This window comes from Aplidium turbinatum, chromosome 12 (assembly GCF_918807975.1).
Source record: "Aplidium turbinatum chromosome 12, kaAplTurb1.1, whole genome shotgun sequence".
In the NCBI taxonomy this organism is placed as follows: domain Eukaryota; kingdom Metazoa; phylum Chordata; class Ascidiacea; order Aplousobranchia; family Polyclinidae; genus Aplidium; species Aplidium turbinatum.
In genome coordinates this window covers 11,440,671-11,459,775 of record NC_137483.1, presented here as the reverse complement: position 1 = coordinate 11,459,775, position 19,105 = coordinate 11,440,671, and the positions used below count along the sequence as shown (strand labels likewise).

General features: G+C 37.8%; 1 protein-coding gene across 2 annotated transcripts in view; it reads left to right on the top strand.

Annotated features, from left to right (window-relative positions):
- The first annotated feature begins 2,366 nt into the window (after window positions 1–2,366).
- LOC145781006 (protein DOP1A-like) overlaps window positions 2,367–19,105 on the top strand; it is a 69,915-nt gene continuing 53,176 nt past the window's right edge. For both annotated transcript variants that reach the window (XM_082592708.1, XM_082592707.1), the window contains exons 1-3: window positions 2,367–2,531; window positions 2,882–2,937; window positions 4,601–4,761. In XM_082592708.1, the coding sequence (XP_082448834.1) occupies window positions 2,409–2,531; window positions 2,882–2,937; window positions 4,601–4,761 (340 nt within the window). In that variant the 5' untranslated portion in view covers window positions 2,367–2,408. The remainder of the gene's footprint in view (window positions 2,532–2,881; window positions 2,938–4,600; window positions 4,762–19,105) is intronic.

Sequence of the window (19,105 nt, the reverse complement as noted above, 5' to 3'; positions counted from 1 at the left end):
CATTCCCGTTCGCCTGTATTCTTACCCCGTACTTCATTGCGCTGTGTCATTCCGTGTTATTTCACTCGTAAAAAAATATTGTTTCTATTTTTTCACGTTTTGACCGTTTTGTAGTGCAACCTTTCACGCCGTAGCCTATTTAACTTGACCGGTCTTAATTGTACTTTTAATCCTTTGAGCATCTTTATACGTTTCAAGAAACGCTAGTATGCAGTAGCTTCAATTTAAATCAATGCGAGACTTTCAGGAAAATTTCGATTCGGCAAGAGCCTTGTACACTCTGCGCTCAATCTCGACTCTTCTTCATGCGCACCCAAGATTGTTTACGTATGCGGCTGTCACGTCACAGTTGTCATCGTACACGTCACAACTTGCAGGAGGGGGGTTACTACAGGTCAGTGACAGGTTTTGACTTGTAGCATTCGTAAGGGAAGTTTGTTTTACTGCAACATTATTTTGTGTTGATGACATGTAAATTGTTTCATTTTTTTTCGTACGAAGTTAATGGCGTTTTGCAAATGTAGTCGCTGCATCGACTATTATTCTTTTTTAAATGTAAGATATCTTAACTCGTTTTGTGAATTGGTAAGCTCTCGGGGTGTTCATTGAAGCAACGTGCTTAAAACATAGCCCTTTCTATTTAGCGACACCGAGTGTATGGAATAATTTACTGGCAGCAATTGTGCAGTTACATGTAGAAACTTCGCTCACCACACTTGATTAGTTTTTCAAAGTTTTTACACGAAAACACTCAGGATTAAAATTCCAAAGATTGTTTTTTGTTTGAAGATACAGATTTCTGTAAATCCACATTAATTGAATATTTCAAAGTGCGTGCCAACGCATGCACTTTTCTTAAGTTGCTCGATTCATAAAGGTAAGCCTGACCTTCAACCCAGCAGACGAGGAAGTCTCGCAGAATGCCAATAAAATTTAGACTTAAACCGCACCATATTTTAAAAAATTTGAAAATTGTTTTTGTCTAGTAAAATATCAATGGAAAAGTTAAAAAAAGTTTCTGTCGCTGTCAATTCTTGCTACACTCGACTGCCGAGAAACACATGCTTTCATGCGATTTTTGATGCTGAATAGTTTAAAAAAAAAACAATTGCGAGTGAATTTTATAAAACGTGAAAGATGAAATCAAGCAAATACTTCCAAGAACAATTCTGAATCTTATCCACATCTTCAGGATCTTCTTTCGCGCCATCTCCAAGTTCTCTCGGGACGCTCCTTCTACGAAGATGTAGCATCTCGCTCACAAAGCATGATGGTCATAGATGTTCTCGTTGTAGTTTGTCTTCATTTCATTAGGTCAGTACTTGGCCGCATAGACCATTTTATTTAGATAGATTACAGACTTAATGTGAAAAGGTGCATAAAATTGAAAAGATGTTAGCTGCATTGTCGAGTGGTGAGAGCCAATGGCTCAACGGAAAGAAGGGTTCGACACCTCTCGAGAAAATGCGACCATGTCTTTATCAACACGCCTAATGGGATGTTTGAAGGTAAACACGAAGATTGCTTAAATGTTGGCAATTTGAATCTAAAACCTGCATGCGATGAAAAACGTAAAAACTAAAAAGTGAATGGTTTGTAATGGCTAGTTTTGCTGGTTTCTACGCCGTTTTTCTTGAGAGTTCTAATATAGCAACTAATCAATTTCTCTTTATTTTATATTTGCATGTAAAATTGTCATCATGTTTTTTGCGTTGGACGGTTACCGATAAAAAATCCGAATTTTGGATAATATCGTAATCTTTTCTAAACATTACGGATTAGATAAGAATTAGAGAAAGCATAAAATGTTAAGTTTTTAATATTCACATTTTTTAGCTTGAATCCGTTTTGTTGAGTTGCTAAAAATATAAAGCACTGACCCCGCTGGTATTTGGTACCAAGATCTTGCGGTAGTCAATATCGATCGACTTATGTCTGATTCTCATGGAAATGATGTAGGAGGTTGTAAGTCGCCGCCGTTATGAAACTGTGAAATTTTCCCGTTTTCACCCGCTTGTCGCAATCAAGATTGCGCCATGTTAGGCGTCTTAACATTCAAGAAGTTTTTACAAATTTCGCTTTTTTAGCGTTACGTTTTTGATAATTCAGTCTAGAGCGGACGTAGATTTCAAGTGAATCTTTTCATCAATGTCTATTTCTGAGCAAGTGATCAAAAAAATGTCAGGTGACGTTATTTAAGCATCACCGCTTCAAGTGGCCGCATTTATTTGTTGAAGCATCATCTTATATTTTTCCGCAGATCTTGGCATCCGGAGGACACCATCTCTCCTGAGTCCCTCCACGACATCCGTTGTTCCGCATCTTCATTGCTTTGCTCACTCCTATCCCAAATTACCGAGTTCACGCGCGAAACGCTTTCCTTTTCGTCGAACGTGACGTCATCGCCGATGGCGTCATCAATCGGCGTGACGTCACAGCACATCGGTCCGTTCGTACGTTCGGTCTTGAGCAAGTACAGCGTCAGCGAGATTGTGCTGGCTTCTCTCGCCACCACCGTGGAAGCGTTGAACGTAAGCAGTACGAGATAATCTACGCGTTGCCTCACACCGCATGCTAGCGCTTTCTAACGCTCGTGTTGCACGTGACGAAAACATCCTCTTGTTTGAGTGCGACACAAACAGCGTGTTGCAAGTGGGCTAACTGCAAATCTTTTGTTTGTTGGTGTGCGGTTGAAGTTTCAACACTCTATTCAGGTGACAATTCTCTTGTTTTTCGCATTCTCAGTTGGTGCTTTGGCTTTTAATTAAATCCATTCCACCGCAGAAAACAAGATTTAAAATTCGTGACCAATCGTGATTAAGCTGGAAAAAACGCAATTGTATTCGCCATAAAAGTCTTCAAAATTTATTTTTGTTTCCAGATGCTGGATCATGATGACTCGGATTCACTGGAACCTCGCAGAGTTAAAGTAGCAAGGTTGTGAAATCATAATTTGTTTCAGTCTAAAAATAACCTTGAATAAACAATGTTGCCATAAAAAACTAATTAACCTTTCTCTTCCGTGATGTGATTAACTTTAGAATAATATTTGATGGATCTGGGGTGGAACACTAACACTATAGTATTCTTTGCCAACTCTGCATAGAACTATTTCATGATTCACAATTTCGCTTAATAGTAATCCCGGTAAAAATGATAATAACAGAATTTTTGCAACGCCACTACTGCAGTGCAAACAATGATCCAGTGCACTGTACATAACGATGATGCAATGATAATGCTTTTAGTCACAATGTTCGGCAAGAAAGAAAGTTTTTAAGAGAGTTTTGAAATCGTTTAAGTTTTCTTCTATGTACAAACAGGCAAACAGTTCCAGCAACAGCTCGGAAGCTGCAGTTGCCATTATATACATATAATACAAACAATAAATATTATTAGCACCACAAAAAAGTGCTCAATGCCAATCAAAACAGCCAAGCAGAGGGAATTATATCACATACTGTAAAATTCTGTATGAATTGGGACCTTCTGATGATACAATAAGAGTGAAACAGTCTGTTGAGATTTTGCGGTGAATAGTAACTATATTTAATTGTACATTAAATTAGATTTTGTGACCATTTCAGCAACAGGCATGCACATTACTACTCAAACAACTATTCTTGCACGTTTCAAACCAAGATTTTACCATCTTTTGCCCTTCATTGACGTGCTGGTACATTTCATACTGTAGCTGATGCCTTTTCAATCCGAACGCGAGGTTGATTGACAGAAAATGAAGTAACGAGTACATGTACCACTGCACAACACTGCAATTAGTTAAACACAAACATCACATCTTGTTTGGTTTGATAGCATCCAACTTGCGACTCTCATCACAGATCTAATTACCACGTGATGAATCAAGCGTAAGAATCAGACCAAGGAATTAACTAGATAAACATAATTACACCTTGATTGCACAGTGAATCAGCAACAATATCAATGAAAGATGTTTCTCTTCACATTGAGTGTGGTTGGCTGAAAAGTATTTTTAGAAACGTAAGCTGCTGCCGCAATGTGCCAGGTTGATGAACGACAAGACGACCGTTGTTTTTCTCTGTGTAAACATATGCAAAATAGATAAAAAAAAAAGGTTTTCGATTTCACTTTTTTCCATTTTTTTTTAACTGAAATGTCGCTTTTAGAACTGGGCCACCTCTGTAGCAGAACCGGTCAATACCAAGCTCTGCAAATAAATAAACGGCAAGATCTAACGTTAGAGGATCGATTCTCAGTGTTTGTGGTTGAGTAGCGCCCTTTTCAATGACAGTTCTCTCCATTCAGCCACATCTATTGAATGGAATAACACGCAGCGACAACTCTCCAAACACAAACGGTCACTTCACATTGTTAACCTCGGTGACTGAGACTGCGTCAATGATTAAAATCCTTTACAGTCTCCACTACACTACAAATATGCGAAACTGTAAATGTTAAAGTTCAGATGAGGCTTTTTCAGTGCGAGGATAAATATTCGCTCGATTCGTCAACGTGAACTTCAAACAAACATTCGTTTTAAGAAACTGTTCCCGTAAATGACACGGAATGAGTTCTTTTCTGAGACATGACTCGTTGAATTGACGTCACTCTTTCACAGAGCATCCGTGACGTCATTAAATGACGTGGAACTTGCCTTTTGGTGGTCCGGGAATGAAGTGGCTCGAGTCAGAAGCTTCCAATGTCATCTCCTTGCGCTGGTGCGCGCTCTGGTAGTGCTGGAGCACTTATTGACAGATACGGATATATCCTCAGCAAAAGGTAGAGTCGCTGATGATGATCTTATAACTGTTCGCGTTTGTAATCTACAATTCTACATGTCGTTGCTGCAGATAGAGCGATTTGACCGGTGAAGATGCAATATTTTTACCCTTTAAAGATACGACAATTCTCATTATGAACCAAGTGACTGTAGTCCTTGTGACCCTTCTAGCACTCAGAGAATTGATTTTTGTGTTGAACTTTGGTAACTTACAAGAAAAAAAGTACTGGCAGCGGTAGGAATCGAACCCACATTATCAAAATTATTCTCCCAAACTCTATCGATCAAACCATTGCGCCAATCTGCGGACACCGAATCGTTCGTTTAGTTTACTTCATATCAGAAAGTCTCGAGAAGAGTGCTCACGATATCACGCGGCTGCTTCAGCGACCTGTGGATTACAAATACGTTAACCGTTTTTTCTGCAGTAGATTTTTAACGCTTTGCTCACATATGTATACTATTCGTTTAAGAAACTGTCATTGTGTGCCAAAGCAAAATGCGAATGAAAGCATTGTTATTTCGATTTTTCTAGACAAAACCTGTCCTAATTGAACTGTAGCTGAACAGTATGTTTGATGTGGCGTGGTTCTCGCCTAATTTTTCATCAGCTCCAACTTCAAAGTGCATGCTTTCTTCTTGAAGTCAGAAATTACACAATCCCACTCTAGTTAAAACCGGATAAAGTACGTCTGCATTGCTCATTGGGTTCATTCCTCTATCTATTAATGGCATATTGCACTGCTCTCAAGTCTCTACAGACTTTGAGTATGAGATGATTGATGTGATTGGGTAGAATCAATTGGATGATTGAGCAGTTTTGACAAGATCATTATCGCAATCATCCCCGCCAAATATCAAGCCTTACGTCGACAGCGTGTTGTTTAAATTTCTTTTACGTCAGGATGGTGTTCATCAACAAGTGTTGAGGCGTTTACTAGACGTCGAATATCGATTTGGGGTCGACGATTGATAGTTTCGTTCTTAAATTAATGGCCGTGCATTTGCAATTTCACAAAGAAGTTTTTGATTGTGGGCATTTTTTTACGCGACGTCAAAGGACTTGACTTGAATCTTATCTTCTTATTTGCAGTTTCTTGGCAGTTCAGTTTATAAGTTAACATTCATAGGTTTCAATTTCAATTTGCCTCTACCGAAAATGACTGAACTGTTGAATTTTTGCATTGATTTTACAATGGCAATGAACGTATTACTGAGGTGTATGGGTCTATGGGACAAATGTTGCAATGGTAGCCTTTCTCTACTCAGCCAATTTCAATTTGCCTCTACCGAAAATGACTGAATTGTTGAATTTTTGCATTGATTTTACAATGGCAATGAACGTATTACTGAGGTGTATGGGTCTATGGGACAAATGTTGCAATGGCAGCTTTTCTCTACTCAGCCTTCTGTTTCAACGTTCCTATGATTTTGATAGGGTTTACTTACCTTTATGCGATGAAGTTTTTTGCTTTTTAGCATTGATCCCAAGTTCACATTTATGCTTTCTCAGAAAATGGTATGTGGAGTATTTTTGCTGCATAAAAACAGGGAGCAAAATTTTTCCTGTTGCATAACAATTTTTTTTTCATCCTGTAGGATAGTTAGTTTGGCATTAGCTTCACGCGTGGAGTCTTCGCAGTTCCAAGGAAGTAGTTACATGACGATTTGTGAATGACAACGGAATTCTTTTCCAATATCTAAGAATTCCTCTTGCTTTGATTGCTTTGGTCATAGCGATCTACATACAAAGGCCTTGTCAACGTGCGAACCTATAATAATGACTGGAGGCCGATGTAATTTTGATTTTAAACTCTATGCTAAATGTGCTTAACTACTTATGTATATTTGATATGATACAACAAAACAGGAAATTTTCCCCTGTTACCAGTGTTGCCAGATACACTCGGATTTCCAGCAAAAGTACTAAAATTTAGTCCATTGTTTGTATGGTAACAATAGCACAAATGTAGCTCAAAATCACACAAGATATACACAAAAACTATACTTATTTACTAATACATAAAAGTATCAACTTATTCTAGCGATTTTGACTGCTATCAATCGTAGCAGATCGGCCTTCAGTCAAACTTAAAGCTTTCACGTTAGCATGCCTGTGTATATAGGTCGCCGCCATGGCTTTGACGCACCAATTTTAAACTAAGGCACCAACGTTGGGTAGTGAAACTGACAACAATGGTATGTTGGAGTTTTTGGTTTCAGTTTCATTGTGAGGCTATTTTGTTTGTCAATCGATTGTTTACCGGCCCTAAATTTTTGTTATCCTACTATATCAGTCCCCGCCGTGTTGTGCCTCAAGCATTCTCGGTTTCTTGTTTGTATGGAATGTTTAGTCTTTATTCAAGCTCTAGGTATTGAGATTTCGGTATCACAATAATACTGAACATGTGATTTGCAGTTCCCCATTGACAGCTCCCTTCAGCAGTGAGTTTACGTTTACACATAATAACCATCAGCACCTTCAAAGTTTTGCATTGGGTTCTTTCGACTTATTTTTATTCTATGTTCGTTCTTTTTGCTGAATTCGCTTGTACCGTGAAGATCATTGAAGCTTTCTTGTTGCAGAACCAATCATTTGCGATTAATAATGGCCACAGTCGTTGGTTTCTTGCTTTATAATGCTTTTACTTACATTTTGTTGAGGCCGGGCTCATTTTAAATAGTTGAAATTGCCTGAGTTTCGCTTTTACAGCATGATCATTGCTTATTTCACAATGTAGATTTTAACAACCTGTTTGAGCCTGATGCCGCGAGTTCACTGTGATAATAGCGGATTGCACTGGCTTTCGGAACACAGTTCCTATGTCATTTGATGTTTGGGAATGCAGGAAATTCTGTCTTTACATCCACTTTTCAACCTATCCTCAAGCAGCTGTCTTTCTAAAGTAGTCACGTTTTCCCGATAATGGTTGAGCCGATATCCTCTCCATCATCTCTCGACCATCCATCGGGCGCACGCAGATCGTGCAAGCGAGGAATGCTGCAAATCAACATCGCGGATTGAGACTTCAGTCGCGTTTTTGAAACCAGTGTTGGTTCGAATCCGCGACCCTGCATATATTTTTTTTTAATAACCACACTAACTTCAATCTCTGGCGCGGTCGCTTACGTAACTGCAAACCACAAAAAGAAAGCACAGTGTGTTTCATGTAAGAAACAAACAAACATTTCAATATTTGTGTATTTTTTTCCTAAAAAAAATTATGTAAGTTACATTGCGTCGTAGCCTCGTGTTTACGAAAAATTAAAACTCAATCTTGAAACTTCACGTGACCATCAGCTTTAGTTTGCTGCAGAATGCAAAACGATCTCTACTTCAATCGTCTTGGGACGTGTTTATGCAACAACGATCAACACACGGAAGAACATGTTTTCAGTACTGTGTGGGTTGCGTAAACTGCTTTTACTGCGTCTTCACTGAGAGATTAACATGATGACACAGCACTTGTTGCAAGTTCTTGTTGGCGTTGGTTTGGTTCCATTTTCTAACTGAACAAGTTTACGCCATAAACTCTTCAAATAGGCTAACCTTGAGTGTGATAAAATAACTGTTATTACTTAAAAAGTGGAATAAAATCGTTTATTTTTAACAATTGAAACCAATGATTAATGAACATTTAAAGTTAATAGACTTGATATGGGGTATTCAACTAAGCACTAGGGTGCCACAGGCGCCCTCATGTGGCCGAAATCACCTGAACTTTTTTTCTGGTGTGACATTTCACATATTAAGGCACTTTGCAAAGTTTGATTGAGATTGGACAAAAATTGGATGTGCAGATTGAAAACGAAAGTCTAAACTGAAATACAGTAAAATTAGGGGATTTCCCTAGTTTGAACATCAGTTTTTTTGCTATTTCTCATCTTTTTCTCCACATTGAAACAAGGTAAATTCAAGAATTAGGTTAGGAGACCAGTGCCAGTATGTCAAGATCTCAATTGAGGTCAAGCATGACAGCTCCGCGCCTGTTACATTGATTCACCATCTTGCAACATGGAATCAACATAGCTGGCTTGACCTCACCCAGGGTCTTGGAATAAAGGCTTCCGATATTACTATCAGGTATTGGAGGCTCAAAACTGCTTGGTGTTCCTTATTTGCCTGCACAAACATCCGATCCAAACGGAAAGCAAATAGCCAATGCAAGCATGAAATTGTTAAACAATTGGAACTATAGGCTACTGCATGTCTTGCTGCAATGGTGTTTGACATCACAAGTAGCAATACGGGCCACAAAACTGCGGCCTGTATCCAGTGCTGTATTCGTAAAAAAAGCACAGGGTATACTGTCAGATTTTCCAAAATGATAAATAATACACAACTTACAAAATAGTCTTTATTCTACCATAACATGAACTATCAACATCAAAATTATACGAGTACGGAATTAAGTTCATGGTACACCCAGGTACCATTGGTCCTCAAATGGTTAAGTAGTTAGTTAGTAGTTGTCAAGAATCAGTAAGGATAGCATAAGCACTCTCTTTGGAAAACCAGAGGGTATACCATAATTGCTCGAAAAAGCAGAGAGTATTCTGCGTATACCGCCGTATACCCTCAAATACAGCACTGCCTGTATCCAAATACAAGATCATCTTGGAAAAGGCCTACTTTGGGCAGCATGCAGGCATCATATTGGGGAGATAATACTGACGCATGTTTGGGAAGAAATCAAAATAGAAAGCAGCAGTGGACCCAACATTTCCATATTTCGGGTCCATATTTCAACGCTTTAAAAGCAATTTTCAAACTCTTTCTGATAGCGCATCAGGTTGTTTTCATACATCAAAATCGCACGAGGAAATTGATCTGCTTGCCAGCAAGCGCGAAGAACTGTCTGAGCTGATAAATCAGATGAAGCTCCATCCAGAATCATCCAAATTTTTAAGAAGCGACTAATTAGAACTTTTGAATTTGTATCAATTGTGCTTAAACATTGAGCCACCTCGGAATGGCCCGTTTCGGTGAGTCCGATTCGGTGAGTCTGATTCGGTGAGTCCGATTCGGTGAGTCCGATTCGGTGAGTCCGATCCCTTAACAGGGGATTTTTTCAATTTTTTTTTTAAATTATCGGGTACCGTAGCCTAATTATCATTGCCGTTTTAGGGTTAGGGGTTTGGGGTTGGGGTTAGGGGTTAGAGGTTAGGAACTCACCGAATCAGACTCACCGAATCGGACTCACCGAATCGGATTCACCGAATAGTTGCAGACCCATAGAAATAAACTGTAAATTGTAGAAACCTCTTTAACTTTTCGAGTTGAGATGCTTTCATGATGGCATTTTTTTGGGGCAATTTATGAATTTCGTCTTGTAAGAGCACAATTTTCAGTGAATATATAAGTTTGCTCATCCACCTGGCTCTGTGTAATGCACCAGGTCTTTGGAGAGACATATCCTTACTGGTAGGTGGCAAAGTTAAAGAGGTTTCTACAATTTACAGTTTATTTCTATGTATCATGGTGGTTTACATATGTTGAGGCGAAAAAGAAAGTTGATGCTTTTAGAGTCGTTAATGATGCCGCTGAGCGAGGCGTCAAGTTGGCCCATGACTTCTTGTCAACTTCAAACCTTGAAGAACGCTACCAAAACATTCTCCAAGTAGTCGAAAATGCAAGGAAGATATTACCTAATCAACGTACTCGACAACTACAGTCTGAGGGCACATGGTTTTTAACCATGTAATTGTCAAAGTACTGACTGTATAACTCCATAAAGTGTTGTCAGCTTACACAACGTTGCAATCAGCATTATTTGCAGCCTGTCATAGCATACCAGTAGCCTATTATGCTGCATTTTACTTTGTAATTAGATACTAGATAGTTGTGTGTTATTAATTGCCATTTTACCTTACCATTTCACTATTATTGCAAGCGTTAAAATAAATGTAGGCCTCCATAAATTTTACGCTATTGTGGTTTTGTTGTTAAGTAGTGGATGTCTGGACTCTAAGCATTGTCCTTTGTGTTTATCTTTCTGTGTTACGTTTTTACTGACTATGTTTAGTGTGTAAACTAAAGATCCAAATTTTTGTTTTTGAGTCCAACTTCCGTACAAACATAGCTGAGATTTTGATCTTCAAAGACCAAAAAGTTTTCAATAAACAAAAACGATTAGTTAATGAATGTAGCCTACTTTTGATTCTTCAAATGCTGTAGTAATTTCATCTCAATAGGCATTTTCTTTACATGGATCCTTTTTTATAATGCATAAAGCCTCATATTTTTAGGCATTTTTCATAAATTGTTGAACATATACAATTGACACATGGTTTGTACGATTGTAAATTAGTAAGTAAGTTCACCAGAAAGTGTTCGAAGTTCAAATACTCCGTAACTGAGAAGAAATGTCTGAGTTTTGATGATCTAGAGAGGGTTTTACTATTGAAATTGTGAAAATTTACCTTTAACAACTTTAAACCTAATCTGCACGTCCAAATTTTATCAAAACTTATTGAAATTTCTCACACATGCTTTTTTTACTAAGTGTCACATATAAAAAAAAGTTCAGGTGTATCGGACGCAGTTTTAATTTTTGAGGGGCGCCTGTGGCACCCTACTAAGCACATATCCGTTAAAACGTAAGAGATAGAAACAAAATTGTAATTGACACTGATTCAGGCCTCTGCACAGCATAAGCACTTGCAAGCTTCATTGCAAAACGGTTTGCGTGTGTCAGCGTATGTTAAACTTGATGAGAAAGGTTTGTAGTCTTAGAGGTGTTGCCATAGAAGCGTTTATTTCTTTATCACACTTTCAAAGAACGTAAACCTTTCTCTGGCGTCTTGTCCACTTATTTCATGATCGTTCGTTTTGAAAAAAACACCATGGGATAGGTTGCTGGATGGTTTTCTAATACGCACTAAACGATTATTACTTTTCCTAATAACGAGTGCACCCACTGCAACATGGTATTCTTGAGCACCCTCATTCAAATAGCGTTGGCCACACAGCTCAGTGAACGACTAATTGATGTTTCTTTTCGCCCCCGGTTCTGGCAATCCTTAGTTCTAGTCATTCTCAAGACTTTATTATTAATTAATGGCGCTGGTTGTTTATTTTCTTACGTAAACTAGCAAACATAAGCCTGGGTATTAAAGTATTTCCATCGTTAGAATAGCACAAAAATAAAAATTATCCATACTTTGAAAAACCGTAGCAGTTAAAGAACGTCTATAAATAAACCAAAACATTATTTTTATAGAAGCTTGACATTTAAATTTTTTTTTTTATTGGTTATTCTTTATTCTGAGACCACGGTGGTTTCTTGAGGGAAAATTCGGCAGCGAAATCCATGATTCAACCACTTAAGTTTCACAAGATTTCAGTCATTTTCTTATTGGTCAAAGAATTTCAAACTTATCCTTTTCTGATTCTTTTTATATCGTTTGCGACTTGTGAACTTTTTTGTGTGATTTTGGATCATAAACGTGTCTCCCTGAGGAAGAAGCGAAAAATTACGATCCGGAATGCGGTTTGAGTAAGACTGAAAGCTAGGTTTCGGTCGAAACCTGTTCTCTGGAGGAACAACTATTTCGAAACGTGACTCTAGGTTTTAGAAAATAACTTTTGCTTGTTATGATTCGTTTATTTTCAAAACTTATCGAATTCCGATCCGAACTGACCTTTGTCGTTAAATTTTTGCAAAAGTACAAAGAACAACTGCATGCTACTTGAGGTATTTGAAGCCTACATGAAATTTTCTCGAATTTAGGAAATTAAAAGTTATGTAACTCCAAAATTTGGTGTGGGAGATTGTTTGTCTTTCATTCAGAAAAGCTTGCTGGACAGAGAGATCGCGAGACTTTACACCGTTCTTTGATTGCTGCAACCTTCTGCAGTGTATTGTTACATAATGGACCATTGTAGTTTGAAATCTCTTCGTAGTGCAATCTTGGCTATGAACGAGATAACTTTACAAGGTCATGTTCAATTGCGCAGCCACATCGCTACATAATTTAATAACTTTGTGCCTTTTTTGGTGCGTCATTGGATTTTTTACTATTAAAAGGGTGCTATAAAGATTGAGAAACACTGTTTTTAGTCTAGACGACAATTTTTTTGTATTTAAATCAAGCGTGTGTGAGTCAAGTGATCAACTTGCTTTTCACTGTTATGTAATTCGCAAACAGTAGTTGGAAACTCTGACACCTTTTGTTGTGGACGAATGATAAACATGCTCGTGCGCGACGGAGACGTGCTTCGACTTTTGCTTTGGATGTGAACCTTTACTACCTCATTGACTCACGTTAAAACCGAAATATATCAACATGTCTCTTAGTCTGGATTTAGACAAATATAGAGATTCTATAAAGAATCATTCGAAATTTAGGAGCTGGAATCAAATAAAAAGTTTTTTTGTTGTTCATCTTGTTCAATTGAGCGCTTTGCTTTTATTAGTTCTGCGCCCAAAGCTAAGTTTTACAATGGCGAATTTCTAAACCTGGAATGTGTTGTTCTAACTTTGACACAACACTTTTTAGTTTGGCCTCTGCAAGTTCGAAAAAATCGAATTTGAACAAGATTCTGTTGTTTGATTTTATTTTTAGGCCTTTGACGTCTCTGCATATCGCTTGTCGATCTTGAACTTTCTTATAAGATCGAAACGGATAGCAAAAATATCGTTTCATGGAAGGTAAAAATCACATCTTTTAAGAGTTATTCATTTGATCTGAGCTTGCAAATGAGTCATTTGTTTGTGATAGAACACAACTCAAGATATTGCTCGACCGCCGCGCCCCACCACTGAAGATTGAGATACACTTTCAAGATTAGGACTTGCAGGACGAGATTCGTGATTGACAAAATTATATCATATTCAGCAATACATTTTCAAATCAAAACTCGCAGCAAGCTCATTACGACTAATGTAAGTTAATATCAAGTCATTTGGAGCAAAGAATGTACGTTACCTCGTGTGATGACTACCTGATACTTATCATTTGAAATTTGATTGGAAATTTTATTGGCTCGTTATGATCAAAGCCATTGAAATATTTAGCCTCCTAGCCATTAAAGTGCTATTTTTATTTCACACGGTGTAAAATTCAACTCGACGAACTCTTTAAATTTCAGTCTTGAAGAGAAAAGAAAAGCACTATTGTTTCAATGTTTGTTGATTTAAGCCACGACCGACTTCAGAAGTGGACGCATTCTTGTACCTGGCAGCGCTTATCTTGTACCGGTTTAATTGATTATTTTAAAGTAGTAATCACTTCGGCACTTTTGGCTAAAATACAGTATTGGGACTGCGTAAAATTCCAAACATGCAGAAATTGCTGAAAATATCACAACGCGTTGTTTCGTTAGTCTCTACGCTATTCTGATGTATACGTTTGGTATCTGGCATTGGACTTTCCACCACTTGAGTTACCGCATGAGGTTGAAATTTGGTCACGGTCACGTGACAATCACGCGTTTTCTTGGCCATGTCACATAATATGAATGAAAATAAAAATGCACCACTCTCGCCATCTTCTTGCGTGGTCGACACTCACTGCATCACGAAGACCTTGATTCAAATCCAAACCAAGACTTATCAGACGCTTTATGTTAAAAGTGTCTTCTGGTTATTGTGAAGCACTGTTGATAAATCGGTATGATAATGAATGAAATCAACTCAAAATATGATCCACAAAAAATGAAATTAAAACGTTTTAAAAAGTGATATGGTGTCTCGAAAGCCTTGGTTCGTATTGCACACCCATTTTCGGACAAGATTCAGATATTATTTCAAAGCAAGTTCTGAATTAAAGATGCTTAACCCCTGGGTTTGAAGAGCTGCACGAGAGTAAGCACAATACTATCATGTTTATTGCAGCTTACAATTAACACTTTACTTCTTTAGCACCAAATATATAGCATATTTTGCAGCAGTGTTTTCAGCCTTCCATGAGCTACGGCAGCACTTTCTGTATGATGTTGAAAAAATGTACCGAACACAAAAACACAGCTGCAGATCACGTGATCATTGCTTCCAATGTAGCAATGCCCTTTGGATTCACTTCATTAGTGATGTAAACTATTGAATTTTTAGGAAACTTTTAAAAATTCTGATTGTATAGGTTAGTTTGAGAAGGGGATTACTAAAGTGATATTGTCGCTTCACTTTCATTTGTCTGTTGACATATAAGCAGACTTCTGATATCCAAAAAGAGCGATTTTAGCAACCATGATTGAGAAATATACATATACTGCAAGAAGGGTCACACTTAGTATGCAAAATGGTTTTTATAGGGATAACGCGAAGCTAAATCGAGAGCACAAATCGTGAAAAAGTTTTCCCATTTCGACATAGCACAACTTAATGTGCATCCAACCGAGAATGCGACAAGTCTTCAAAACTGACTGTTTACCCCAGCAAACGGTTAACATTCTCTTTTTCCTCGTACTGCATAAAAATACACACAACTGTCATCTTACATGCCGCAAGAATGGCCATGATGAACGATAAAAAGTACCGTTTATACGAAGAATCTCGTGTCATATTGGTTTAATTGGTCTCTTGCTGTAGAAATCATGTCTTTGGATTGGCTGTTGTGCAGTAGAAGGGGAATCACCTGTCTCGCACGGCATACATCAGACCAGCGAGGGGCTATTTTTATTTGGACGAATGCACGAACACGTGAAAAACTTCGCGTCTTTTGCATAATAACTGAATGCTTCACTGTTGCATTGATTCGACGTGTCTGCGTAGTGACAATTATCGTCGTAATTACGTTTTACAAGCTCCAAATAGACTTCACGATCGTTGCGGTATGCATTTTAACAAGCAATGTGGCTGAGTTGGCGCGTGTCAAACATGGTTGGCAGATGACGTATCTAATTAAACAACACCCCCAGACTATGCTTTGTAATTCGAAACAAATGTAACCTCTCTATCACCCGAGTTCTGTTTACTCCTATTAACCTTTTGATTGCTAGATTTTGATTTTATTCGCTTTTAGATGCAGGATTTAAATTTTAATATTTACAACAAGCTTGGAGGGGGGGAGGTCAAAAGAATTTTAAAGTTGTCAGAATCAAAGTTGATTCTTGAAAAAAAATTTGCAGTCGTTAGCTGACATGATAAGTCCGTTAGTTCAAATGATGCTCGGAATCGGAATAAATTCCCGAAGGAAGTGCGAAGTCGGTGTCTGGTATTTTTGTATGACTTCTGAGCTTTGACTCTTTTGGCCAGCTTTCTACAGCAGTTCAGCACCAGTTACTTTTCTAGATTGCACAACAAGCCGGCTCTTCTGGGCGAATTTGTCTAATTTACCATTCAACACACACAGATCTACCAAAGCGATAAGACTAAACGAGATATCGATATATTTTAAAATACTGATCACATGACACACGTGAAATTAACGATTCGCAGTAAAGATGAATTGGTTTGGGGTCAAGCTCCCGTCATCATTTAGCCGCAAGCTTTTTTACTGTTTACCCTTTGAACTAAACCAACTCGTACAATAGTGATATAGTCTTTCTTGGAATATCTTCTGATTTTTTTTGATTACGGTTACATTTTACCATATACAGTAGGCTACCAGTCATGGGCTCTATCCAAGGGGGGGGGGTGAGGGGGGTGATCACCCCCCCACTAATTGGAGTGGGGGGGTGATCAATGCAAAATCACCCCCCCACTCATTTGGCTTTGAAAAGGTTTTGTGCTATTTTATTAATCAAATTTTGAAAAATATATTTTCGCTTGTTGGCACATTTTGAATTTTTTATCAATATGAATATATATTTCATTTCAATATGATTTTTTGGTTTGGCAACCCTGAACTACAAGCCAGGCGTTTACATTGTGTTTTAACTTAGCTTGCTTGGTAGCCACTTTAACAAGAAAAAATTCTGCCACTGCAAATGACTAGAATGACACCGCCAACCAATCAGAACATGTTATAAGAGGCTACCGTCCAATTGTGACTTCCTCGCACTTAGCCAGAGAGTTAATCTTTGCTTTGAAATTTATTTGGTAATTACAGAAGAAAAAAGAGCAATAGCAGTCGAACCCACGTCAATGAAATGACTACTTTCTAACCCTAACCCCTAAAAAGCCAACCAGTTGCCAACTTAGTCGGCAGCAGTGGCCGAGTGGTTAGCGCGTTGGGCTCGCAGTCGAGAGCCTGCATGTTCGACTCCACCCCCCCCCCCCCGCACTTGCTGTTGTTTCTCTGGGGAAGAAACTTCACTATGAGTATAATTGCCTCTACTCAGTGATCGATTTCGAGTAATGTAGTACCAAATTTAAGTCATAAGTAGAGTAGACAACCGGAAACAGACATTGCCGTCGGCTGCAGCGTGGGTCAGGTATACGTCAGAAGGCCTACACCGATGCATAGCGCTCAAGTCCGCTTTCTCGCAATGCAGGGTAAAAATATGAAAAACAAATAAACAAACAAACAGCTGATAGAAAATCCAGCACTTGATTTGCTTTGTATCATCTTCTTTTCGCCCTTTTTCACGTCACGAAAAACGTAGTTTATGATTGGTTCGAGTTTTCATTTGCAGTGCGAGAAATATTTCTTGTTAAGTGACTACCAGTTTGCTTACCCAAAAATGCCCTTTCCGAAACATACTTTGTGAAACGATTTGGAAACCCTATGCTTCGATCAGAAAGAAGCTGATGCTGCAATGGGGGGTCTGGGGGGCGTAGCCCCCCAGAAGTTGAAATGACTAGCCTATGACGATTTTAGCCCACTGTCCAAAAATCACCCCCCCCGAATTCTAAAAGTGGATAGAGCCCCTGCTACCAGTACCGGTACCCTTCTTGCTCAATTTTTGACTATATCAGCTGTGCTAGGGCGTTGTTTTGCTAAACTGCTTTTGCTATCACAACCATATTTTATCTCTTTCGTGCCCACATATTGGATATTGTCATGCTTCATTCTTGATCGGATCTTTGCAAATATGCAAGGTGGAGAAATCTCAGTTTATTTTTATATTCTTGAAGATAACGATTTGCAACAACATGCATTTGTGTATCACAATTTCAACGTAAGATTAGGTTGAATCGATGTAACTTTGCCTTGATTCTTAGTGTGGTACTGAATTTTTAATGTTTTTATCAAAGTTGCATTGGTGTTGACGTAAGTGAGGCATTGCATCGCCATTAAAGTTTAACCGAGATATTTGAAACATTTCTGTGGGATGAAAAACACTTTATGCTGAAAATCCTTCATGCTGAAATGCCTCTGAATTTGTGCTGAAATGCCTTAACCTCTGAATTTGTGCTGAAATGCCTTAACTTGTGAAGGCTTTTGTGATTTATTGGATTAACGTTGTGTTTGCTGCGACTTATATAAAAGGAATTTTAAATAAAAGTAAATTTTTCTTCAATAGTTTGATCGCTCGCTGTTAATCTTCATAAATCTTTTTTGAGATACTACAAATGCTTTTTAGTTCAATCAATTGTCAGTATTGCTATACATGGGTAGCTTATAACTCGATGACATACCTAAGTTTAAATTAAAAATTATCATTAGTCACCATGAATTTATCTAGTGTTATTATTGTTAAATTTATAAGATCTTAACAGGGGGAGCACAGTTGTACACTTGAATCCACATAGTTGGCTTCATTGTTGACTATCAAATGGTGTTTACTTTAGGCTACTAATATTGGATTCTCATGTGGAAATTATGTCTTTTGTTATCTAAACACCTATCATTGAGATTTTACAAGTGCTTTTCAGTTCAATCAATTGTCAATATTGCTATACATACATGGTTGCTTAGGCTATAACTCGATGATGCCGAACATACCTCAGTTTAAATTAAAAAATTATCATTAGCCACCAAGAATTTATCTAGTGTTCTTATTTTCAAATTTATAAGTTTTTAATAGGAGAGCACAGTTGTACATTTGAATAGTTGTACATAGTTGGCTTTATTGTCCTGAGACAATTAAAAATAAGCGAAAACAACAATGTTTTTTCTAGCTAACCATTTAAAAATTGTTATCAGTGAAATGTAACAAAATCTTTATTAACACTACATTTATTTGCCTTGTTCCAATATCCGTGTTAAAAGTGGGTTCAATCGAAAATTATATGTCTATCATTTGTTATAGCTCACTCCTGTTCGTAGTTTTAATTGCTGTCATAATTAGATACTTTTAAAGTATTCGCCATTCCTTGTTACATTCAATTAATAAGTTAAATGCTGCAATCGTGTGTTTATGTATATGACTAAACAAGTTTGTCAAATTCAGTAGTTTTCCAGAACTTTTGTTGTCAGAAAGGAAAATAATGGCGTTCCCTAGGATGTGGTTTTAGTTCCTACGTTAAACTGCATGCGTAACATAAATTGTGGTCGTGATCTCAACTGAAGTTA